Here is a 27,332-nt window from a genome sequence, read left to right on the forward strand (position 1 = left end):
TTACATTACCAATATGTTATACATTAAAGGATATTTTTAAAGTGTGCTATTTTGAAAAAATATATTTCTAGTGTATATATAAAAAAGGATTATTAACATTGACAAGCTTCGTCCCCTTGAACCGTTAGTGGTATATTCCTATCTTGACAACGATGCCACGCCTCTATAAAACTTGTTTGGAGCTATCAACCCTGAACTGCAAAGACTGGTCTATTTCATCAGTGGGGTTTTCAGGTTATAGTAACTATGGTAATGTTATAAGTTGTTTTAAATATACACCGAGAAAGCATATTACAAGTAAAAATAGCTTGTTCTGTGGGCGTATTCATAATATAGGGAGTGACGATGCGCTTATTTAACAAACAAATCGTCAATAATAACAAAAACGTGTTAAATATCACTTGAGAGAGAAAGAAGAAGGGAGAGAGAGAGAGCGCTTAACATATGGATACAGCTATGTTAGTTCGAGATAATTAAAAGTTAATTTGTATACATGTACTGTAATATTTATTTTGTTATTCAAATAAACAAAATATTGATAAAGCCGCCAAGTTACTGAGTTCCCTGTACAGTAAACAGCCGCGCCTTCACACGACGAATTCATTCGTTGTCGAGGTGACAAGTACGATTATCATGGTTGTTGCTCAGTGGTTAAAACACTTTGTCGATGTATGGATGACCTTACTAAGGTCATCCATAATCATAACTAAGTTAGTTACCGACCTCGGTAAGCCAAGGTTAAGCCATCGGGCTGGTAGGTACTGGGTTCGCCTTCCGATACTGGCTCTCATCCAGTTCGAGTTTTAATGACTCACTAGGTAGGACCACTACACCGACGTCGCTCTCACAAACAACTAACCACTAACACACTATCTTGGACAGACAGTCCCGATACCTGAGCTGTGTGCCCAGAACAGCGTGCTTGGATATAAACACGACAATAAGTATATTATAGATGACCCTTCATCAACCTCTCCTCTTGCTATATCCAATGAGCTGTTTAGCCTATCATAGTGACCGGATTCGGGGTGGGAATCGGTTAGACTTTTACCATCGATCACATGGGCGTACATAGGATTTTGAAAAGGGGGGTTCCAAAATAGATTGCAGAGATATTGGGCATATAGTTCTATGTTGAGTAAATATAATAATGTCAGATATCAATGTCAGATATATTAAATTATAAAAAAATGCGATTTCGGGGGGGGGGGTTCGGTCGAACCCATCGACCCCCCCCACCCACCCCATGTACGCCCATGTCATAGTGATCGGATTCGGGGTGGGAACCGGTTAGACTTTTACCATCGATCATCAGTTGTAATTCGGTTTCCACTAATCGATAAACTTTCGATTACATAATCGGCAAATTATAGCAGACATGGCGGAGCAGGGGGACTGGGATAAAATTCTGATTTAAAAAATATTATTGGTAGTAATTCTTAAGGCTGAGATGAATTTTACTTTGTAGAATGCAGGAAACTGCATTTCAGGACATCTAGTTTTGAAACTTTTACAGGGGAGCATACTCCCGGACCCCCCTTGAAACTTTGCTTTACGCCATCGACCCCAATGTCTACTTGCTTCCTCCGTGCCTGTATATGAAAGGAAGGAAACCTATTAACGTACCCATATCAGACCCGTAGGAACCGGGGGGGGGGGGTGGAGGGCACCTGCCCCCACTTGTCAGCCTTTTTTTTTTTTTTTAATCACATTAGTGTTTGCCATTGTAACCAAAATTTGATATATAGAGTTTGTACCCGATCCGTCAGTGCCACCCCCCCCCCCCCCCCACACACACACACACACACCGATCCCCAAAATCGTTCCTACGGGTCTGCATATCCACTGATTGTTCAGGCACGTCCATCCTGGGTACGAGTTCTGATTTGCACCAGATCTCCTGTCCAGGACAGAAAATTATATGGACATACGGTTTTGAATTAAAGGCCTAAGCGAGGGTGGGATTTAGCTCAGTCGGCTGAGTGCTCGCTTGCGTCGCAGGATCGGACCACCTCTGTGGATTCATTCGATGATTGTTATTTTCTCATTCCAACCAGTGCACCACAACTGGTCAACGGCCATCGTATGTGTTTTCCCGTCTGTGGGGAAAGTGCATATAAAAGATCCATTGCTGAATACTACATGTCAGAATTACCAAATGGTTGACATCCAATAGCTGATGATTAATTAATCAATGTGCTCTAGTGGTGTAGTTAAACAAAATAAACTTTAACTTTAGCGGCCTAAGCACCATGCATCTAATGTTGTGCTCACTGAGAAAGACTCTACAAATTGATATAAAGTAATCGATTATGGATTTTTATAAATGACCATCAGACCGGTAAAGCCAAACCGATTAGTTTTCTATTTTAATCGATCATTGGAACATAACCACCCCCCCCCCCCCCGACACACACACACACACACACACACACACACACACACACACACACACACACACACACACTCCAAATATCGCACCCTACGGGACTGTCTACCCCATCGGTTATATGTGCCATCCTTTGCTAGGCATTCTCCCTTCGGAGCAACTCACCGTCGGTGAGGACGGGAGATTGAGTAAACGAGGATTGGAGACGACTAAAGATTGACCAACGGCGATTGAGCTGCCCATGTGTTTTGACACGCGCTTGGTGATCATAGATTTATAAGTGAAATTTGTTTGAATGTACAGGTATTTTAGTGACCAGAATATCAAATAAATGGAGAGGGATGTTTCTTTATGTACAGCGACACCTCAGCACATTTAAAAACTACGATAGTTGGATGTTTAAGTCATGAGGCCTATTTTAAAATTCTAAACTTAACTCGGCCTAGTAGAGATCGATCCTGCGATCTATTATGCGAGCGTTCTACCACAGAGCTACATTAGCCATGGAATAACAGAAACAGTCCAGATAATGACTGCAATGCTCTTTACAGGAATAATTGTGGTAGCTTTGGGTTTTTCTTTTATCATCATCAGCTAGACAAAAAGAGAAAGAAAGAAAGAAAAAAGAAAGAAATGTTTTATTTAACGACGCACTCAACACATTTTATTTACGGTTATATGGCGTCAGACATATGGTGAAGGACCACACAGATATAATGAGAGAAAACCCGCTGTCGCCACTTCATGGGCTACTCTCTTCGATTAGCAGCAAGGGATCGTTTATATGTACAGGGTAGTACATACCACGGCCTTTGATATACCATTCGTGGTGCACTACTCTTTCCGATTAGCAGCAAGGGATCTTTTATTTGCGCTTCCCACAGGCAGGATTGCACAAACCACGGCCTTTGTTGGACCAGTTATGGATCACAGGTCGGTGCAAATGGTTTACACCTACCCACTGAGCCTTGCGGAGCACTCACTCAGGGTTTGGAGTCAGTATCTGGATTAAAAATCCCATGCATCGACTGGGATCCGAACCCAGTACCTACCAGCCTGTTGACCGATGGCCTAACCACGACGCCACCGAGGCCGGTAGAAAGAAAGAAAGAAAGAAAGAAAAGAAAGAAAAAAAGAAAGAACAAAAAAAGGAAAAGGAAAAAAGTGCACTTATAACTTTGAAAAGATTGGCACTGTTGCTTAGGGCCTGGGTTGATGGCATATGATCGTCGCCCTGCCAGTCGTTCCCTCGTCACTTCACGCGCCAGATTACCTTCTCTTTTTTTCAACACACAACGTTAACAGACATAAACGCGCACGCATTCACACGTATAGTACACGCACGATAAACAAATACGCACGCACGCACGCACACACACAGCACAGCACAGCACAGTTGACACACACACACACACACACACACACACACACTGTAGGCATATTGCCAATGTTGGCTATATGATCACCACATATTTTCAGTTTGACGTGGGACAAGTGTCCATTAGACTGGGACAACCTACGGTGTATCACAACCACATGCAATAAAAAATACCGCTAACACGATTACATAAACACAGAACATGAAACAGTTATGAGTAGACCTACGTGCGTTTTGTAAATCTACTAAAGTACTAATCCAAATTATACCTAGGTGATTTTCCAGTCTTATATATTATTTATGAAAATCCCCGGAATAAAAACTATAAAAATGTGTCAGTATTATCATGACTTGTTACGGTATTCAAACAACCGGTACGAAAAATGACAATAAATGACCTGTTATAGACAGAAATATGAGATCTATTTACAATTTTACTGCAAAACATATGTATTTTGAAACAGACTATAACACCCAGGTTGATATCAATTACACCTGACAGGTGAAATCACAGGTACTAAGTGTAAGAATACATAGCAGTCCAGCATATTTAATCAAATAACTAAAATAGTTATATAAATTTGCTACTAACAAAATTACTTCTGTTGAATCCATATAATCAATGTGCTAATAAATAATTTGTTCTGACAAAACAGTATATTGAACTTCATTGTATTGGAAAGGACAGGTGTATTATTTCTGGCATCAATATGGTACAGGACCTGCAGTCTCAGTTACAGTTAGTAAACTTGTGAAAGCTGTTTATTCCTTTTTCCATCTGGAGAATAAGAGAGGGAAATTGCTTATAAGTTTCAATATAGTTGTTACATGCAACTAGGGCAGTTGGATGTCAGCAGCACAGATTGTTATATTGTAAAGAAAGGTAAAAAAAAACCCAGGGGATATCTCAAAATTAAAACTTTCCAAAGGTCGCAAACATATTGTTGATGAATTCGACAGGTTATCCAGCGTGCTGTTTGAAAAGAGGCTACCACCCATTGTAAAACGAATACAGAAAGAAATCGGTGACAGTATACATATTTAAAATGCTACAGATCATAAAGTACACTATAACCAGGTGGACACTAAAGTAAAACTGATTGAAAAAAATAAACTGAACACAATCAAAACTCATGACAGAGTGCACCAAATGGCTGAGTTACACGGACATGTTGTTTTAAGTACCAATACATTTTAAGACCACCCCTCTGCTCAGCTCAGTACTTGTGATTTCACGTGTCATGTCATGTCATGTCATAGGGTTTTACGTGCGCATTCAGAACAAGCTGTTGTAGCGCACGCCTGTCGTGGGCGCACGAGCCGGCCTTGGCCGGCTCCTCCGTCCATGACAGGAAAGGTGGGGGGAGGGGAGAGGAGGGACCGCCTGCACTGGCAGGTGCAAGGGAGCACCAGCAGCCCGATCAAATCGGTAGCAGGCGGGTGGGGGTGGTGGTGGTGCTATGGAATTTGAATGGAGCAGTTAAATGCCAAAGAGAAAAGGGTGCGCAATTTTGATTGAGGGAATTTGGCGCAATTTTAAACGGTCGGTCGAAAGGTAAATGGCCGAGCTAATATAGGTTTTGATATTAGTAAATGGAGAGTAGCTCGTTAATTTTAGACCTTTACGATGCTGTGGTGTCTCCCTAGGTTGCCCATAGGGCCCTTATAAGGGCCTGACCGCTTCTGGTCGAGGCATCACCAAGTACCAAGTTATTACCAGCAGCAAGTAGGCCTATTGGGGGTTTGGGTAGGGGAGGCCGATATTCTTTTGTTCAGCTTCCCCCGGGTGCATTGCAACTGTGTACTCGGAACGGTATTCTTTTGTCCGGTTCCTTATTAGAGTACGTGCTGGGCCTTTAAATGGGGGCGGGTGCATTGTTATCATTAGTCAATGCACCCTGTGTACTGATGCAGTGAGCGTGTAGTCTGTGTATGAATCCTAGTTTTGTGTTACGGTTGTACCTATTGTCTTTAGTCCCTATTCTAGTGAGTTCAACGGTCATTTATGACCACCCATCCCCCTCCGTCCTTGTATAGCATTGAATACAATGACGAAGGGGGAGTTAAACTAGCCTAGCTATCTAATTTGAAGGGTAAAACCCTTATAGTGTAGGTATTGGTTTAAAAGCCTAGTGCTTGACATACTTAACTTTATTACCAATGCAATAAAACGAAACTAACGGTGGCAAGTAGCAATTGTATACATATATGCACCGATCTAGGTACTTAGTTTGAAGAATTTTGATTCCCGCCCCCTAAATATATGATTTTAGTAGGCTTACTTGGTTTGTCTTCAGGCTATCTGGATAGTTGGGATTTCACGTGTCAGGTGTAATCAATATCAACCTGCGTGTTATAGTCTGTTTCAAATTGCATATGCAGTAAAATTGTAAATACATCTCATATTTCTATCTATAACAGGTCATTTTTTGTACCGGGCCCGTGCTTATAAAACATTTAGAGTCCAGACTCAATCTCTAATGACATCACACATATACAATTTGTAAGGTGTTGCCATGACGTTCACGTATCAGACTCTATTAAAGTCTCGAGTCTAGACTCTAAAAGTTTTATAAGCACCAGGCCTCAGTTGTTTGAATACCGAAACAGGTCATGGTAATTCTGACACATTTTTTATGGCTTTTATTCCAGGGGTTTTCATAAATAATATATAAGACAGGAAAATCACCTGGGTATAATTTTGAATAGTACTTTAGGTCTTGTGACAATGGACATGATACAATTGATAAACAAAGGGCAGCGTAATGTTTTAAATGTAGGCCTATTTCAGGCGCAGGAAATTGTAAGTAAACTGTCTAGACAGAAGAACGAAACTGGTTTTTGTTTAGGTTTAGGTTTGGGTTTGTTGTTTGTTTTGAATGAGAGGAGTTCAGGTCATACTCTGCCGGAAAATACATTGAAAACACATTCTTGGAGGGGGGGGGGGGGGATTAAATGGATATCCCCCAAATCCCACCTCTGCACACACACGCCTGTTATTAATATATTTTTTTGTAGCATTTCATTTTGGAATTGCGGTGGAAGGCTGTCACAGACATTGTGGACAATGTTTCATGGGCGTACATGGGTGGGTGGGGGGTGGGGGGTGTTTCGATGGGTTCGACCGAACCCCCCCCTGAAATTGCTTTTTTAAAAATAATTTAATATATCTGACATTGATATCTGACATTATTATATTTACTCAACATAGAAATATATGCCCAATATCTCTGCAATCTATTTTGGAACCCCCCTTTTCAAAATCCTATGTATTGGAACCCCCCTTTTCAAAATCCTATGTATTGGAACCCCCCTTTTCAAAATCCTATGTACGCCCATGTGTTTGCTTGCTCCAGCGAACAGAAACTATTGCGATCAGTACTCCGCAAGTGGTGAAATTATTCATGAGATGGTCGCACTAGCAAACAGCGTTTGATCTTCGACAGTATTGGAAGAGTTATTTCCCATTAAAGATCCAATTCCATACTCCTTGGACAAATCAACATAATTCACTAATGGCAACACTTTTCTGTCAATATATTTTTTAAATAACTTAAATAAGTAAGTGAGTAAATAAATAAATAAATGTTTATCTTATAAATAATTTAAAACGGTACAAATTTCCTTTATATCATTGGGAAATGTTTCAGTGTCTAGATATATTCACTCCTGTTCTTCCTATCGTACTATTGTTATTTAATGACAATTACGTAAACCATGCATGATGGTGGAAATAACATGTTTTGCTGTTTCCCATGAATACTTAAGCTAGAAATAATAAAAAATTATATTTGGGGAAGGGCACCCACGTTGAGCTATGGGGTGACAGGCAAATATTAAAGGTGGTGAGGAAAAAAATAGCCGCCGTGGCCCCTTGACAGTGGCAACCCCTCAAAAACCAAAACAGAAAAAAACCCCAACAGTAAAACAAAAACAAAACCAAGAAAAACAAACAACAATTACTACCATAGTAGATTTCATCGTGCCTCTCAAAGGTACTTAAACCTTCAGTTTTAGAACTACATGTATTTAAAGTTGTGCTCTTTACATTTTAAAACAAAACTTAAATTTATACTTTCAGCAAAAGAGCCCTGTTATTAATGCAACTTTGTTTAAGCCTCCTTAATTGGTTGTGTTTATGTGTTTCTTGTGTTGGGCTCACTGATCTTACTGGCAAAGGAAATGTTTTATTTAACGACGCACTCAACACATTTTATTTATGGTTATATGGCGTTGGATACTTATGAAGAGGGAGGTTCATATATAAATTTGGTGGCAAAACTAACGAGCTACTCTTGGCGTACTAATTTTTCAAAACTATACATAGCTCCCTATCTTTGTCTTTTGATGGACCGTTCAAAATTGTGCCTAATTTCCTTCACAAAAGTGCGCACTCATTCTTTTTTGGCTTAATCCTACAGGACTTTCCAAATTACATAGCACCATACCACCCTCTGTCTGTTACCGGCCCCAGTCGGACTGCTGGTGCTCCCTTGCACCTGCCAGTGCAGATAGTCCCCCCTCCAAACCACCCCACCCCTCTCCTGTCCTGGACGGAGGACCCAGCCGAGACCAGCACCTGTGCCCAGGACAGGCGTACACTACAACAGCTTGTTCTGAATGTGCACGTTAAACACTCTGACCTGTGGCAAAAAGCCACATACTTCTTAAAAGGATTCACAAGCTAGGTCGTGGTTAAGGCCCAAACCACACCAGAGCAGAGTCTGAGTGTGAGTCTCCACAATCAGTATGTAAAAGCCATGGTTATTTACTTGTGCTGGTATTTGGAAACTCTAGCAGCCTGAAAGTTGCGTGCCTAGGACAGTATACCTGGATGTTATCTAAAAATGCAGTGTTATCAGTAGTTGTGAAGATGATACAAAATAAATGTGAATCAATAGATGAATTATAACTGAATTTAATTAAGTGAACTTAAACTAATATCCAATAGTGATTGCATTTATTTTTTTAATGACTCTTGTGACACAAGTCTTGCTATGATTTTCACCATACACCATTAGCTAAAAGAAGTGGAGAATATGTGTTTTTTTCATGTTTATTTATTGTTGCTATGGCTACAGGTAGTGTATTTGTTAGATCTTATGCACTAATTTGCACATCAAACAGTCCGCTGACATACAGAACAAGTGGGTGTAATGCATAATTAGCTGTGATCCTGAACTGATGACTGGTTTGTCTACACAGGTGAACATGAATACAACCACGTAGAACACCTGTTCTGTATCCTTGAAACCCAAACACTGATTTAGAGGAATATAATGATAGTATTACTTACTGTTATCTTCAATGATTCTTAGTCATCGAAAACTATAAGTTTCATTTTATTTTAACCACGGAACAAAGATTCCACCCCTTCCAAACCAACCACAGATGGCACCCAACCCGTTTCAAATATCCTAGTATAACACTTGAAACATACATCTGTGCATTTTATTTGTGATATGTGTGTGTGTGTGTGTGTGTGTGTGTGTGTGTGTGTGTGTGTGTGTGTGTGTGTGTTTTCTAATTTATTATTACATTTATTTATTTTATTATTTTACTAACCAAATGATAAAATTGCTGGTTTCCAAAACATATTAGCATCTTATACAAGACTCAGTCTAATAGATATTGTTGTCAAAAAATCTTGTACATGACTGATGACATCAAATCTAAACCCAAAATTGTATCTCTGCACAAAACAAGTCCAGGAGATATTTATTAAAAAGCCAGAGTTAGGGTCAGGGTTAAAAATTAAAGCAACAAAACAAACAATAACATTATAGTTGTTTAAATTATTACGTGCATCAAGTAATGCAATTTTAGTAGAATGTGGAAATGTGGTCTCTGTGCTGATTATAAAATTAAAGGTGAGGTGTCGAAGTTGCCTAATGGTAGTTTCCCACCAAAATTATTTATTAACTTTTGCATTATATTACATGTAGTACCACAAAAACCCCACAAACCATATACTTTAATTTACTGGTGAAACCTAAATTATTGGAATATTTTATGCAAAGCAGATGTTGCTGAAATGTTTGTTGTTTGTGCAACTCATGTGATGATCCGACAGTCAAGTTCCCAGATATTGTGGATGGATAGATTTCATAACATTTGTTATGACATACTTAAAACAGAAATCTAGTCATACGAACTGTGATTCAGTTTGTTCAATTTGCAAGCATATTGCAATTTCAATATTCCTATGTTATTTATGTAAAAGTTGTCAGGTATCAATTAATTTATAGTTATCACAAATAAATATTAACAATAGCAAAATATCACACTTGTAACTATGATAAGTGCATTTTAGTGGTGTACATTATTACGGTTAATGGAAGAAGGAAGAAATGTTTTCACAATATACTCAACAATTATGATTACAGTGTTGAACATATGGTTAAGGACCATACAGATAATGAGAGGAAGTCTGCTGCTGCCAGGTCATAGGCCACTCTTTTTAATTAGCAGCAAGAGAACTTTTATATACACCACCTCACAGACAGGATAGGACACAATGGCCTTTGGCACACCAGTTATGGTGCACTGGCTAGAACGAGAAATAGCCCGATGGGCCAACTGATGGGTATCGATTCTAGACCAAATGCTCATCAGGAGAGCACCTTGCAACTTTGCTATATTCAAAACAATGTTATCTAATTGTCAAATAGCTTGACATTGCTGAAAGAGGTACTTGGCCAACCAGGATAAGAACACTGTTGAAAATATATAGTTTTGGATTTGTTTGGGCAAATCAGGATGTTAGCAATGTATCCCAATTAGGTTATAATTGTACTGTTTTTCAATTTGCCGATTATTTTACTGTTGCAAATTCCGTTTTGTTGGGCATTCACAGTGAGATCTAAAAGTGCATGTACATTAAAAAAAAGAAGAAAAAAGTAAAGTAACCTTTCAGAATCAAACCGTGATATCTTGTGTCCTAAAAAACATGTCCAGTCATTGTTGGAAACTTGCCGATGCCATCTTTCTGATGTCATCCTGTACTCAATTTAATAGGTCACCATCAAATTTGGGGCAGGTATAAGTGGTAGATTGCTTGAACTGTTCCGATGGGTTTCAAACAATGCTGTATATATATGTTACCGTCCTGTCAATAGTAAAGTGTATATAAATTATGATCCCTGTTTTCCAGTAGGAATAGCGTATGTGGCAGCAGCAGTTTTCCTCTTTTATTATATAACATTTAGTGAAATATCTTAAAATAGCAGTGAAATAAAAGTGTTATCAGTCACTCAGTGATGATAACACATTTTAGAGTGAAAATTTCACTATTTCACTCAAAAATGTGTTATCGTCACTGTAGAAAATGTTATCTTCATTGTATGAAAGCCAGAACTATTTTGCTGCTGGCATTTTAAAAATAAGGTAAATTGCCAAAAGTTATATAATAAATAGAAAATTTCATGTTTTTTGTCAAATATGATTTACATCTCGAGTAAAGTTTGCAATCATATCACTTGTCGCGCAAGTGCGACTCGTGAGATATGATTGCAAACTTTACTCGACGAGATATAAATCATATTCGACAAAAAACATGAAATATACTCAATTTATTATCTAGACCAAGTGTTTAAATAACCAAACAGCCAGTTTCAAATGTACCGAAGTGTTGTTAAACTAATTTATTTTCTTGCTTTCCATTGAGAGATGAAATACTTCAATCATATTATACCGCTCAGACAAAGTGACATTACTTCATAATCCAACTACTGTCCTCATCAGCAGATCGGACAGTGGATCAAAGGCATATCCAGAAAATGTTTCTTTAGACCAAATAAAACCATTTGTGTTGAAAGGTCACTTGTACTCACAAAATGGTGCTGGTGCATGTCCTACCTGTGGAGAGAGCAGGTACAGTAGAATGGCAGCAAGGTTGGATCTTCATCAGATTGGTGTTGGCAAGAAAGGTTGCTAAATCTTTAACCAATCGGGGCAAACTATTTCAGAGGACCTACTCCAGATGAGCTTTGTTCAGGAATAGAACCACATTCTTGCATTCCCAGTCTGGAGCTCGACATGGTAAGAAGTGTTTGTTTCGCTTGTGCACATTGCACATACTTTCGTGTGCTCGACTTGATGATCCTTCATTTCTACTGGGATGAATGAATGGAACTGATTGAATGCTGGAACGCTTCTCGTTTTTAGCGAGATTCCTTGCCTCCACGTCATTTCTATGGCGGAGTATGTCGACTTGTTTTTTTCATGACTTGTATGATGGCCATTCTGCAGAACGCCATGGTTGTTCGCGTTTAGTCTCTACATGTCCAAGCCTGTCCTAGCAGCACTGGAAGATTGACCGCCCAACTCCAAGAAGAAATAGGAAGCGGGGTTGGCCCCTACTACTCTTTTCTAGACTTTGCTTTATAGTGATACCATCTTATATCCTCCGGAGTCAGGCCTGTCTGCACCACTATACCAACCCATGACGACTGGACTATACCCTAGTCTGATACTCTCTCGTACAGACGGATCCGGCTTCTCAAGATCTGTATTTCAGCACAGCACTACACCTTCAACATCTAATGACTGTCAATCTAGGGGTTTTCTTTATGGGATGCAACCCATCTCATCCCTATAAGCTGTGCACCCAAACGGCCTTAACGAGGCCACTCGCGTGGACATATCAATCGGACTTTAAACTTTTAGATCTGCATTCAAACTTTTATGTCGAAATTACTTTCTTTTTTTAAATATTATTAAATAGTCCGATCCTCTCTTTTTTCTCTCATTTAATTTTGGACTGTCCTTCTAAAATCCTCCAAATTATATAAATATTCGGCCAATCAGTCAATTCTTTTTATTTTTGGCTTGTAACTTTTTATATTTTTTTAAAGATTTATTCTGTTCACTTTTTTACTAATTGCTATTTTCAAAATTCTGCCCATTTTCAACTCTAGCAAGGGATCTTTTATATGCACCATCCCACAGACAGGGTAGTACATACCACAGCCTTTGGTATACCAGTCGTGGTGCACTGGATGGAACGAGAAACAGCCCAATGAGCCCACCGATGGGGATCGATCCCACTGACTGCGCATCGAGCAAGCACTGTACCACTGAGCTACATCCCGCCCCGCATATGTAGTGGATTGCCTCCAGTCAAAATTACCAAATGTTTAACATCAAATAGCTGACGATTAATAAATCAATGTGCTCTAGTGGTGTCATTAAAACAAAAAATAACTAACTTTTAGTAGTTCTGGGTTTGCATCCTGGTAATGACTCCCGCTCAGAGCAAGTTTTAACGGGTTCAGTGGTGGGATTAATTTCTCTTTTACTAAGTGCTAACAATGAACCTACCTTTGTGGACAAGCCAAATAACTAAGAGGTGTGCATGTTAGTTTGTGTAAAACCTCTATTGGATATAGCATGAAAATAAACTTAAAATGCATTTATTGCCTGGGTGGGTTCATAAACTTCTTAACATTATCGACAATGGAAATTGATTTGATGAATAAGAACCACTAACCATAACAGACTTCTAAAATTTGGATCGGGCTCCATATCCCTGAAATCCGAGATTGAAATTAAAATATATCACTGCAAAGCTGAAATAGGACCTGTTTTTGATAAATATTAAGTGTTACAAGTTTGTTTTCAGTCACAGAAAAACATTTGTTATATATTATCCCTCCCTTTGCAGTCGTGTGTTATTGTACTTGAATAGACCCATTAATGGAGGAAACCAGAAACCAGATGGATGGCAAAAAGAACCATTAATAACATGTTTATCATTGGATTCACCAGATGTGGCATCAACCGTTTAATAATAAACCCATTCACTAAACACATGATCTTCATCCAGCCACACCTACTGCAACATTTGGTTCAGGTAACTTGCAGTGTATACTGTGGTATTTTGGTTTCTGCACTTTCAAGTTTTGATTCTTGGTTCAGTAAACTATTCTACCATGTGTACAGAGAACAAAGATTTGGAATCATGGAATTTATCATTGGTCTGTCATCTTGTGTAAACCTGAATTACATTTTCAAATTGTAGGGGGAGGCCTTGATAGAGGCATTTTTCTGTTGGTCAATCCCCAACCAGCATTACAATTGGAAATAAATATTGTTTAAACTGTACAGAGAACAAAAAGCAATAGTATTTCAATTCTTTGACACCAAACTACATATTCTTTCATGCTGGCAACATCATCTTGATGTTAAGAAAGGTTAAAGTAAATAAACACTGTGATGAACTCCCCTCCCACATGTAGTGAAGGATGATTGACCAACGTATTGTACAGGATGTCAAGTATTTCTGTTTGTTGGTTGGTTGTTTTTATGATCATATAGACAAAGGCTGCTTAGCATTCATGATTCATAATCCCTACAAGTCTCCAGGATATCATGCAATAAATTTGATTCAAACAGACAGTTTATAACTTGTTATGAATGCAATATTGAGAATGGGGGAGGGGTATTGAATGGTCAACTTGTACTTCTTACATAAGGATGTTTTTGAATATAACAAGGTTATTGCAAACCATGTAGAACTTCCAAAAGTAGGCCTCCAGAGTTTAAGCTGGTGTTTGCAAATCGCAAAATGCTAATTAATCTTAATTTGGTGAATTTCATGAACAGTTTGCAAAAAAAAACCTAATTCGAAAGTTGCCTGCCCTTTGTAGATCATCAGCTTTGTTGGTTGTAAGGTTATTTAGAATTTGAATGTGGCTACAGATTTACTGTCCAAATTTGCCAAATTTTTAATAATATTTTTTGTCCAGCTTAAACTCTGGGCCTCCATTATTATAAAGACAACAACAACAACAGATAGACTTGGTTATTTTATTTGAAAACCAGCCATGAAAGCATGATATAAACAGAGATCCATTTTGATCATGCAGTGAGTAATAAATAGAAAGTTTGTATATAGTAAACTAGAAAAATCACTTATTTCTATAGCACTATACATTATGAGGCTATAACCAGTGTGTGTGTGCAAATCATGTACATGGCAAAATTAACAACTTTCTTTTTTGACATTATGCTTGGATTATTAATCTTTCATAATGTATTTCTCAGATTTGGGCATGAAATACACTATAACAAACCGGACACCCCCTGTATTTTGACATAAGACTGCCCAAAATATGAATCAAGAATCAGTCTTAAGTGAAATGTAGGGATGAGAGATTAGTTTTATTGATTTGAGCAATAATTGTGACATTTTCAAAAAGATAAAAGGCAATATGATTATACATGTATCTATATGAACATTAAGCATATTGAAAAGAAAGCTATATTCAAAGGACTGATCAGCAAACTAAATGTACAAGTAAAGAACCAATGTCTAAGTTTTCAATAAGCATAGCTTACAATGAAAGCCCATTTCATCTACTTGTCTATCACTCTGGTACCAAACCAACCAATCAAGTTGCTACACTCCGCTCATAGAGGTAACTGGATTGGTCCAATCAATCAACATAATCCATTCAGGTTGCTTAGTTATTGCTCAGGTTTAAACCAACCAATCAAATTACTCTACTGCACTCAGCTTTCAGGGTACTGGTGTGATCCAACCAATCAACATATTGCATTTAGTTTGATGGCTATTACACCTTGGTTTGAATCAACCAGAAGCTGCTCAGTTAGCTCCACAAATACCCATACAACAATAACACACTTACTTACAACTAAAAACACAATGCTTATTTGCAGACAATAAAATGAAAATCAACTGTGCAAAATGATATTATAGTTAATGAAACAAATTTGTTGAAAGTGATCAAAAGTGTCTGTTCAAGATGTCTGAACAAAACTGCAGCTGGTATAGACCTAGATGATGCAAATTGTTAGATTATTATTATTTTTTTTTTTGGTAATATGGACAATATATTAAAATGTTGTTAGGAACATATCACTTCACTATTCTAGGAAGCTAAAACAATGTACCGTACTTGGTATATTAATAAAAATATTTATGAATTTAGTTTTAAAACCTGGATTCTGTGCCCAGTTGGGCCAAACTGGTACTTCAGGTTTGCAGCTTACCACCACTTATAATACTATGTCAGCATAACAGAAAGATCATTCATTTTGTAACTTAAGACATGTTGGGAGTGCAATGTAGCCCAGTGGTAAAGAGTTTGTCTAATGTGCTGTTGGACTATACATGTACTATACATGTGGGTGGTAGAACATTTCCAGCAGCAGATCTATAGGGTGGGTCTCAGACTGCACCCCACACTAATTAGCAATTCTAATACACTGATGATCAACCAGCAGCCTGCCAGGAACCCATGACTGTCTGAATACCGTAAAAGAATCCTAAATCAACCCCTGATTTTTCACCTTCAGTTTTTCAAATGTCCACTCGCACCACCCAGCCATGCTTGTTCCATTTATTTTTTGGAAATGGGGTGACTTCGAGTTGGTCGTTTTGTACCCTCCCATTTTATGAAAGACCTAATACAAATTCTGTCATGAAGATTAACCCCATAATGCATGTTTGTTAAGATTCTAAATCCTAGCTTGATTCCACATTATCAAAAGTGTGAAGACATGAAGACTGAAATATGCAGAAGTGAGTGTTTCTGAATAATGAAAAACCAATTAATTCACATGCAGTCTTCAACTTAATACCACAAGTATCTTTGTATATCACTTGTTAACACTGAATGTACAGGATTAAACTGGCAAGATGACAAAAAATCTTCATGAAATTACACATAAAATGATTTAATTAATTAATATGTAACTATCTTTGAACATAGGTAGTAAAAAAAAGGACATCTAAGTCTACAAAGAGAGAGCCTTTTATCATTTTGAACCCAGATTACATATGTACATGTATACAAAAATTATACATTATTTATGCAGTTTTGTTCTTTTCTCTTTGTTCTTCTTCACCGACTAATTCCTTCACTAAGTGTCAACTATACATCTCCAGCCTCTGTCAGCTGTTCTCTGCATTTGGTTTTGGTAACAATAAAGAGTTCGTCACTAAATCAAAGTAAATTCTATGTGGCCTCCTGCTCTGAATCAGTGAGGCTAGGTTCACTCCGCCACTTCTTTTTATGCTGCTCCCGTCCAAATCCCTCATCATAATTTCCCTTGCGAGCGAACAGTTGTTTATAATGGTTTGTACAGAACATTATTCCATTATTCACGGCGAATGTTTTTGGCCTGAAAAAGACAAAGATATGCAACATGATGAAATGAAACACATGAGCATATTCAAAATATGGCAAACTTATGAAATAGCATTTATGATCGGACACAGCAATCAAACTTGATATAAACATTTGGGCTGTCTAAGGGCACACCATTCAGCAATAAAGTATTTCACTCTGTACAACTGCTGTATCTAAGGAGTAAACAGCCTTCTTTCAAGACAACAATTTTAAACATTTTCCCTGCCTCCCACACCTACAAATTTATTTCACTGCATAGAAACAACAAATACAATCCAATACTGATAGTATTAAAACAATTTATATGCAGTGTACTTCATAATCAGCATATGAAATACAAATTTCTATTTCTAAAAAAACAATCATGGTTTCAAAATCAATACAATATTTTTCCGCCCTTGAATTAATTTTACAAAAATGATTAACTATTTATTATTATTATAAAACCCCAACCCATCCCCCAATATAGTGTCATGGCTAAGCCACACAATTATGTGAGAAACAAACCGAATTGTCCATGTAGAAGAGGCTCCATGCAGGTGTTACTGAATGTTATACAAGCCACGCCCTACAGGTATGCATGCAAGTGCTCAATAGTACCATGCCTGAGTATGCACATAAATGCAAATTGTCTTCTTTTTTTTTAAAAGCAAGCAAGAAAACATTCGGAAATTTTCAAGGCCATGGAGTTGAACCTAAAAGGAGAACTTTCCTTCTGTCCTAAAGATTGCTTCCTTGTACTTTATGTTCATTTTCACGACAGTGCAATGTTAATTAAGGTTTGTTTTTTGTTTTTCTCTTCGAAGGTAGACTGAATCTGTGTTTTATTGTGGGTGAATTTATGAAAAGAAATAAGGAAACCATGTGGGTCAGAATTCTGATAATTACTAAGAGCACATGTCTTCAATCAATACCACAGGTTGTTGAGAGTACCAACTATGTTCCTTTCCGTATACGTTTAAAAGACCTGTACTTTGTTTTTCTTTTTTCCCAACTTATAAAGTGAACAATCCCTATCAAGATAGGATTTTGATCTTTCCCACCATACAATTTCAACAGGAAAATTATTTCATTAATAATTTGAAAACATTTTCAAACACGAGAGCTATTGAAATAACAGTTTAATTGGAGATGTACAATATAGCTTCAATAATACACATTAAACAAAAGTCAGGTTATAATTACTTTTTTTATTTTATTTAAAGTAATAAATAATTTAATTTATCAGTGATATCCATTGTTGTTCACCATTTTAGTGAAACCAGAACACAGATGCTTACAAGTGCCACAAAAGGCAAAAAAGTTCAAATGTTTACAAATCTGACTGCACTCTACAATGGGAGGTGTACGTGTAATCCGCACGTACCGGTATACCTTTACATGTAACCGGCCAGCTGTTGGAAATGAGCTGCACTCTTTATGCTTAACAACGTAAATGAGAACAAAATCAATGTGTAACACGAGACAGGAAAATAAGCCAACACTGAATTACCAGCAAACCACGGACCATTACAAGATGAGGCGGTTTCATTTCAACACAAAGTCGACCAAGCTAATTAACAGATAATGAACATTGTAAACAGATACAAGCAACGACAAGCATGTTTGAATGGACATTCTTCATTATACATACTGACGATTATCAGCATAATAATCTCTCACAAGATATTCCTTTAAACGGATTTATTTTATAAAATACTGGACTTAAAGCTTAAAATAATCTCTTTTAACTGTGTTGATTGTTTTACTATTAGAAAACAATGCATCCTTCAATGAATACATTATTTTGCTTATGTCACAAATAATGTTTCTATTTTTAACCCTCATATGAGTATTATTTTGAAAGAATGAAACTCAAAGAGCACATTGCTGTGAACAGGATACAATAACATATGTTTCAGATTTATGTTCTGTTGTTCAAAATACATACATGTTATGAGCCTTTCACAACCTACACTGCCAAGTTCAACATCAACCTCAATATAACATAACATTTAATCTCAAATTAACTGTCAACTGCCAGCAAATTGCTTCTTTTATGTCATACTATAAAAATAATATTACTTTTGCTTTCACTTCCACTAGCAATGACAAGGAACTTGATACTTACTGTAAAATATCCATTTAAATGTTATAATTAATATTATTAGTATTGCAAATGTAGTTGCAAGATATGGCATAGTATGATATTCAAATTATAATCGGAGGAATTTTGCTCGTAATAGTATATGGTCCACAAATTCCATTCCTGCAATACTGGTTTCGAACAAACATCTTATATATTAAACAGGCTGTGTTCGAAATAAGCACTTGTCCGTTTGTCCAGACAAGTGAAAATCTGCTCGGACAAACAAAATGTACCTTGGTGGTTGTCCAGCGGACAAGTAAAAATGTTCAATGACGTTTTATTTTTAGCAATGAAAAACATCGTCCTTGTACTTGAATAAAACAAACTATTTACTTGGACAAGTGAAAATATTGTCGGACAAGTCGATTTCTAGATGTGTTTGTCCGGTGGACTAAAGTAGAGTCGGAAATAGATTAAAAATTATTTTCGTCAATTATTTCTTTCATATTAAGTTGACAAGTAATTATTTTGTAAATACCTATTTAATGATATTCTACCTAATTTAGCATTTACTTATTTGGGCTCTCATTGATGTACAAAGTGGTGTTTACTCTTGAAATTGAAATAAAGATGTCAGTAAACAGGATTTCTCTGACCTTTATTGGAACAGACTATAACACATTTTGATGACATACATATGTCAATTTCATTTACCTTTAAATAAACTTAATTTAAAACTGCAAGTTAACAGATTAATTTGAATACTATTGCAGCATAAATTATTAATTATGACCAGCATGTTTAGTGAATATAAATTCAATATAAGTACATTAGAAATTTACACAATCTTGCAACCACTAAAAGGTGCTATATTAGAAACTATATGTGAACACCTGTATGTGATAAACATTATCCAACAGACATGTATTTTCTACTAGTAGATAAATTATTTCCTATCATCATTTATGGGCATATAGTTAAAGGTGTAGTCTTCAATGTTAAAGCAAAATTTAATAAAAATATGATTTGCAACAGCTGTCATTATGCAACTTTGAGATAGCACCTTTAATACCGGTATAATTAATAGATCACAAACTCAAAATGGTTCTTGACAGTTTTGCTCAAATGTTACTTATAAATGTCTACAAATATTTTTGTTCTGGAGAGGGATAGGGGTACACTGTCATCAGAAGGGTCCCTCACATATTTGTAACAGCAATGAAATTGACACATTGACCAAAATCTGTTATAGTCTGTTCCAATAAAGTGCACAAATCACCTGTTTACTGACATCGTTCTTTTAATTTCAAGAGTAAACACCACCTTGTACATCAATGAGAGCCCAAACAAGTAAATGCTAAATTAGGTAGACTATCATTAAATAGATATTTACAAAATATTTACTTGTCTGTTTAATATGTAAGAAATAATCGACGAAAATCATTTTTATTCTATTTCCGACAGTACTATAGTGAAAAATTCTGTTTATTTCTATCACTGACATGTAAATTTATATACACCAACAGCCACTCCTTTTCACACATATACATGTGTAGTATACATGTACACGTGATTCAACAAGCAACTCCCTTTAAATATGTTTTTTTTTTTTTTTTTAAATTCCAAACACTTAACAAATACATGTACATGTGCTATATATAGGTAACAGCAAACAACTTGGCTACTAACGATTTTATTTTGCAGACAAAAACAAAAATCCTGAACTCAAGCAGGTGGGTGATACAGTACACAGGACATACATAAATAATCTATGCAAATACATGTGATTTGGCTTATTTTCCTGTTCCCATGCGTACAACAAGAGAGGAAGGGTGGTCGCACACATCAGTTTGTAACGGAAGCTAGCAGTCGTCACAAGTGGGATGAAGTCACTTAACAACAACAGGAAGTACCTATTAGACATTAACGACAGTTCGTAAACTGCCCGATGTGTATTATTTGGGTATATTACACTCTGTTGGTTAATCAATTAGAAAATGTTTTAATAGTCAGTGTGCAAATATGTACTTGTTTTCTTAACTTAAAAAAAGAGAAAAAATGTATTAATAAAGCCAAATAAAATGAGAAAATTTTTCCACAAACATTTTAGCAACTACTTGGTATCAGATAACAAGTATTTAAGTAGCTAGATATTTAATAGTTCTTTTTTGTGCAAAGTAAAAAAAAAAAAAAAAAAATTATTATTTAATAATAATTTCACTGTGAAAAATGTTCCCAAACACTTTTTGCTGCCTGTTTAATTTTAATTTTTAATTTATAATTACCCCCCCCCCAAAAAAACCCCCAGAGCAACACCATAAAATATACAAATTAAAAGAATATCTCTGCTCTGACAGACAATATTTAGTTTTTATTACATTTCTTTAATTAAAAAAAAACGTTTAAATATTATTTTTTTTTTTTTTTTTTTTTATTACAATGACACATGAAAATAAATACATTAATTTCATTTAGCAATGCATTAAATATATTACATTAAAACAAATCAAAAGTTCTGCAGCATATGTAATTAAAAAGTTTTCAAACTCAAATATTTGGTTCAATGTAAATTAGTTTTAATGCTCACCATAAATAATTTATTGCTTGCAGCAACCAATAAAAAAGTTACCCAACTCATTCTTTTTTTTAACTACTTATAATTTCTTCTTCTATTTTAAAATATAATTTTTTTTTTTTTAATTTTTTTTTTTTAATTCCAAACGTTCACTAACTACATGTAAATAGTAGAAAAAAGAGGATAGCCTAAACAACTGGAGTGTTGTCTTTTATTTTGTTATGAAAGCAGCTACCGAGAAAAAAGGGCCAGACTGTGTTTGCGACCACCACTCCCCGTGTAATGGCGGGTGTGTCTTACGTGAGCGTGGCTTTGCACTGCGAACACTTAAAACAGGTTTTATGGTAGACAACTTTGTTCATCTCCAGCCTCTCCATGGCGTACACGCTTTTCCCGCAGACTCCGCATTTCTCAGCCTGGACGGCCACCATATAGCCACCACTCTTTTTTGCCTACATGGCCAAATTAGTACAAACAACAACATAATGCATTAGTATGTAAACCAGTACAGGGAAGTACAGCCATTGAAGTAATACAAGGCAAAAAAGAAAAGAAAAGAAAAGAAATGAAATGAAAAAAAAAAAAAAAAAAAAAAAATCTACAGCAAAGGAATAGCATTCTCTTAACTATAAATTACATGCATACTAGTAACAGTTAAATTTTTTCTCACTACATGCAAAATGTCTTACTAGGTAGTTTTTAAAAAAGATAAAACTATTAAAATTTAGATTCCTTAGGCTAATTTTTAATTTAAAGCATTTCAGTACTTAGAACAATTAATAAATAAAGTATATAATTAACTAGTTATCAAATTACTACTTTCGTAAATTAATTATACACTGTATATTAAAACTATTTTGTAACATTACAGTATGATATGATGATAATGGTAATGAATATGATAATGATAATACTAACAATAATACTGTAAAATCAAGATAACATTAAAACACACCACAATAATTAATTATACAACAGCAAAAGAAGAACAAAATTGTATGTCTGACCACAAATCCATATTAATAACAACTACAGCCATTTAAATAATGTACTACTTATACTCCGTACCAGCTAGTATATTGATAACTAAATATCATGAAAAACGTCAGTAAGCTAGAAAAGAAATCATGAATCAGACCTTTATTTTCAAACACTTCAAAGAACAAACATTAATTAGTTAATTTTTTTTATCGAAAAACACAAATCTAGTACATTATTTTCAATGGCTATAATGGTTATACACGAAAACATGCATTAATGTGGACCAAGTCAAACATACAGATTAAGTACATAATAAAATGATATATATATGTTAGTCAAAATGGAATGAATTAGTACTGCTACATAAGCAATAAATTAATACTGTTAACTTTGTTAATGATCACTTCACTATATTATTATAAAAAGAACCATGATACAGTTTTTATGCTTTCATAAAAAATAGTAATTTAAAAATGTCATACCTACATGTATGTACATACACATTATATAATGTAATTGTATTTGTGAAAAAAAAATGCATGTGTAAGATTATGAAAACATATTAAATTATGAAACTTAAGATAATTTTTTGTTTTAACAAACTGCAACTGTAATAATTTTTTCTTAACTGCTGAATTAAATTCACGTAATAGTACAAATACATGTTGAGTTATTAAATAATAACTAAAGATACTGATTATTTTCTGGAAAATATTTTTAAACATTTATTTCTTTTCTTTCAGTTTTCATGAATGTGTCAAGCACATGTCACCAACATTAAGCTGTTAACTGAAAAACAAACACCAGTGGTCAGCAATCATGTTTGTGTTAAAAGTTTCAACCAGCTGTGAAAACCTAAAAAATATCACTGTTCTTTAAAAGTAGTGTGTGAAATCTTAAGACGGCTCAAAACTATCAGTTTGCCCCTAGGAACTCCAGGAAGTTGAGTTTGTCGGTTGAGAAAACATAACTTTTGAAATGGTCATTATGAGGTCAAACAGGTTAAAAGTGTAGTATGTTCAATTATAATATTATCAGGTTGTGACATACTCCCCCCTCCCCCCTCAACTCACTTACAAGGAAAGTAATTTTGTTTAATGACATCTCAACACAATTGTATGGCTATTTGGTGTCTAACAGTTACTTTGACCACTGGTCAATAAAGAAACCTGCTGATGTCCCATACACTACTCTTACTGATACACCAGTAAAGGATCTTTTATAGGCACTTTTCCAAAGATAGGATAGTACATACCATGGCCATTGATGTACCAGTCCTGATACACTGGTTGGAACAGGATAAAAACCCAGAGTCCATTGAGGGTGATTGATGATGCGATTTTGTCACCTATCGGATATACTTTACCACTGAGCCATGATATATCCCGCCCTGTGAAACCTACTTACATGGACATGGTTGGAAGCATTATTAGACAGGTGGCTGCTTCGTAACAGGTCAATAGAATGAGAATAATGTGTGAACATGTTACAGTTTATATAAATAATAAATATGTGTATTTGGCTTTGACCCAAATAACTTGCCAACAAATAAAAGTTTAAACCTCACCCAAACTATACTGATACAAATAATGGCTTACAAATCTTAATGATGGAGCAAAACATACAAAATTCTGTGTATGGCCATAAGCTGATGTTCATCCTTGCCACCAACCCTGTGTAGCAATAATAAAATAACTTGTTGGAAACGTAATATTCACAACATCTGACACCGACTGCCAATGTTTGTCAGCTCAACTTCACAGCCAACTAATCAATACCATATATACATGGTGATAGATTCTTGTCTCATATCCATGAGGTGTGAGGGGCAGCAGGATCGATTCTCATCAGATCAAACAATAACTCATTTTCATTTCCAACTGAATAGTCATAAAACATACATGTACATGTATGTATGTATATTAGAGATTGGCAGACTGCCATTTAAGAGGAACTATCACTATTACTTCCCAATCACTCCCATGAGACCAATTCAAGGAGAATAATTTTTGGCTCCACTTAGCATGTAAATTTATATGGTATCAAAATATGGGAATATCTTAAATGGTTCCCCACAATCTAAATTAGTCACACCCTTCAATATATATTTGTTTAATGTCAATATCTTTAACTGGCATGTGCTGTCATGTGTGTTTGAAAATGCATAAGAAACCAGTTGAAAGATTGGTTTACGTGACTCTCACCGGTTTCTTCTCCCATGTAAAAGTGTTATGTTTGACACCTGTATGTGTGCAAGTCATGGATTGAATTAAAAAAAATATATTACAAGTTGCACCATAAGAACACATTTTAGGAATCCAGACCACAAAATATTTGACATTTTTACTAAGTAATTTTATCTCTGTTGACAAATTGCACAAGTAACTGCACATCATGGTTCTGTATACACTACACATACACGTACACATAATGATCAGGCTGTTACAGTGAAGTAATGGCTGCTCCAAACATTATCATGAGGGGTGATAGGAGGAAACGTAGGAATTTACATTTTTATTTAAACAATCCAACCCCCACCCCCACCAATACACATACAATTATTTTCTTTACTATTTAATTTATACATAGTATGGTATGACTGTATCCTATGATATAAATTTCAGAAGGTTCACAAGGCAGAAAAAAACAACTTTCAATGCCCCTATTTCCTCTCCATCACCCTGACTTAATATTTGGAAAAGCTTGTATGATGATGCAAAAGTTCAGCCAATTGCAATCAAATCTTTAAAACAAAACAGACATATATACAATACATGTTTACTGTTTATCTATTTACATGCTTAGTTAAATTGTATGTGATATAAAGCTGCATAAATGTTTGGATATTTTGGTGTAATTTTTTTTATTTTTAAATAATGTATTTCAGCTGTAATATTAATTTGTTTATTTTTGTTGTTCTTTTAAAATTATTATTATTATTTATTTTTAATTATTGAAATAAAAAGCAGTTTAATATCTTCTTGGGTTATTAATTTGTGAAAAAGTGTAAAAAGGGAATCATTATTAAATCAAATTATAAAGAATTTAACTCTTTTTTTTTATATCTACAATAGGAAAAATACTGAACACTGATAATAGAAAACATAGTTCTATTATACAGCACTGGCATACATGTAGATGACTCAATGACACCATCGACATGTCCAATGACATTGTTACCTACATATCACAAAACTGTCATTGGCAATGAAAATTCTCACATTATGGTGACTGAAATTTTCTTAATGCTATCTTAACAACCGTGTAAGAGCAAAGATACAATTGGACTTTGTTTTCAATCTGATAACACATTTATTCGAGTATTTTCACATGGCAAGTAGATAAACAGTATACAACAGAAATACATGTACATAATAAATTCTGCACCAGCTATATGTTTATGGAAGTCTTTATGGACAGATCAGAAACGGTACTATATACCATGATATTAAGAATGGCAGTGCAATATACAAATGGAAGAAAATTACTTTTAAAATTATTCATTTGCAAATGTTGCATTTCCAACTTAATAATTTTGCAATAGTTCTCAGCAACTATAATAAATTGGGTTTTAAAAATAAATTCTTTGTTTTCCATCTACATATAACTTGTTAAGTGGTTGGTTTTTTTTTCTTCTGAACTCCACATACAGAGTAGCTAGCTCCAAAATGATGTAAATATAAATTATATTTTAACAATTAAAATACAATAAGATGAAAAAACCCAACAACCCTTCAACCATAATTAATATGTTTATGTCACCCAAAAATAAAATTAAAAAACATTTTATTTGTATTGTTTTTAAAGCTAAACCTTGCTCAGTCCTAACAAGGCTTTTTATTTGACATGACTGGCAGAGAATTTAAAACAGACAATAAAACACACACACACACAAAGACACCTATTTCCTAAAACTACGGACACAAACTGTTAGTACGAACTACTACGTGGACAGAATATGTTAGTGCAATACACTGAGGAAGCAAGGTATGAGGAGAGTGAATACATCAGCTATGTTCTCTGATCGAACTGCAGGCACTTCGGAATGATCAACAGTATCGCGGTAAGAGGCCTTCCGTGAACAAACCTTCGTTTCATTTCTACTAGGACTCTCCCTACTGCTATCGCCTTGTTCCTCCTACAAGCATAGCAACGGTCACGTATAGGAATAGAGCATCATTAAACACCCATGAACGCAGGGCTCATAACCTACATATATTATTACATACATGTGCAGGATACGTCAAAATGGAGCAACGTAACCTGTGGGTTATAATGTATCATACCCAAACTAATCACTACATGTAATTTAAAAATTTATTGCTATCTGCTAGTATACACTAAACATTTTTGTTTTAAATTCAGACAAATCTTGGAGAAATATAATTTTTATTTTATCGATTTTATCATATAACATTTTTTAAACATAGACTTTGTTATATAAAGATGGTTATTTTATCTTACTATAAATATTACTTCTTGTGGTTCTATATATAAAAATAAAGTTCTAAAAATTACACTAGTTTTAATAATGTGGAAGATATTTTGTTTTTAACATACATGGAGGTGCTAGATTTTGGCTGACTAAGCAATAATTGGAATTCAATTTGGAAATTTTTGTTTTTTTGTTTTTGTAGTCAAATTGCTGACAATAACTCCTGGCCTGCTTATGACGCCTAGTATTAATTTAGCACTAGGAACAAAAACAGTTTACAGGTAAATATTTTTGTTTTTAAATACTGCTATGGTATTGGTGATGTGCATGTGGCACATAATGGATCAAT

The 27,332-nt window shown here is 35.4% G+C and overlaps 1 protein-coding gene across 13 annotated transcripts in view; it reads right to left on the reverse strand.

Annotated features, from left to right (window-relative positions):
* Positions 1-14,562: 14,562 nt before the first annotated feature.
* The window catches only part of LOC121382266 (involucrin-like), a 145,872-nt gene continuing 133,102 nt past the window's right edge, over positions 14,563-27,332 (reverse strand). For 8 of the 13 annotated variants that reach the window (XM_041511832.1, XM_041511828.1, XM_041511829.1 and 5 more), the window contains 3 exons: positions 26,555-26,686; positions 21,868-22,019; positions 14,563-16,916 (listed from right to left, as the gene is read on the reverse strand). In XM_041511832.1, the coding sequence (XP_041367766.1) occupies positions 16,751-16,916; positions 21,868-22,019; positions 26,555-26,686 (450 nt within the window). In that variant the 3' untranslated portion in view covers positions 14,563-16,750. The remainder of the gene's footprint in view (positions 16,917-21,867; positions 22,020-26,554; positions 26,687-27,332) is intronic. The other 5 variants (XM_041511821.1, XM_041511823.1, XM_041511825.1 and 2 more) reach the window with 5 other exon arrangements.

This window comes from Gigantopelta aegis, chromosome 9 (assembly GCF_016097555.1).
Source record: "Gigantopelta aegis isolate Gae_Host chromosome 9, Gae_host_genome, whole genome shotgun sequence".
Lineage (NCBI taxonomy): Eukaryota > Metazoa > Mollusca > Gastropoda > Neomphalida > Peltospiridae > Gigantopelta > Gigantopelta aegis.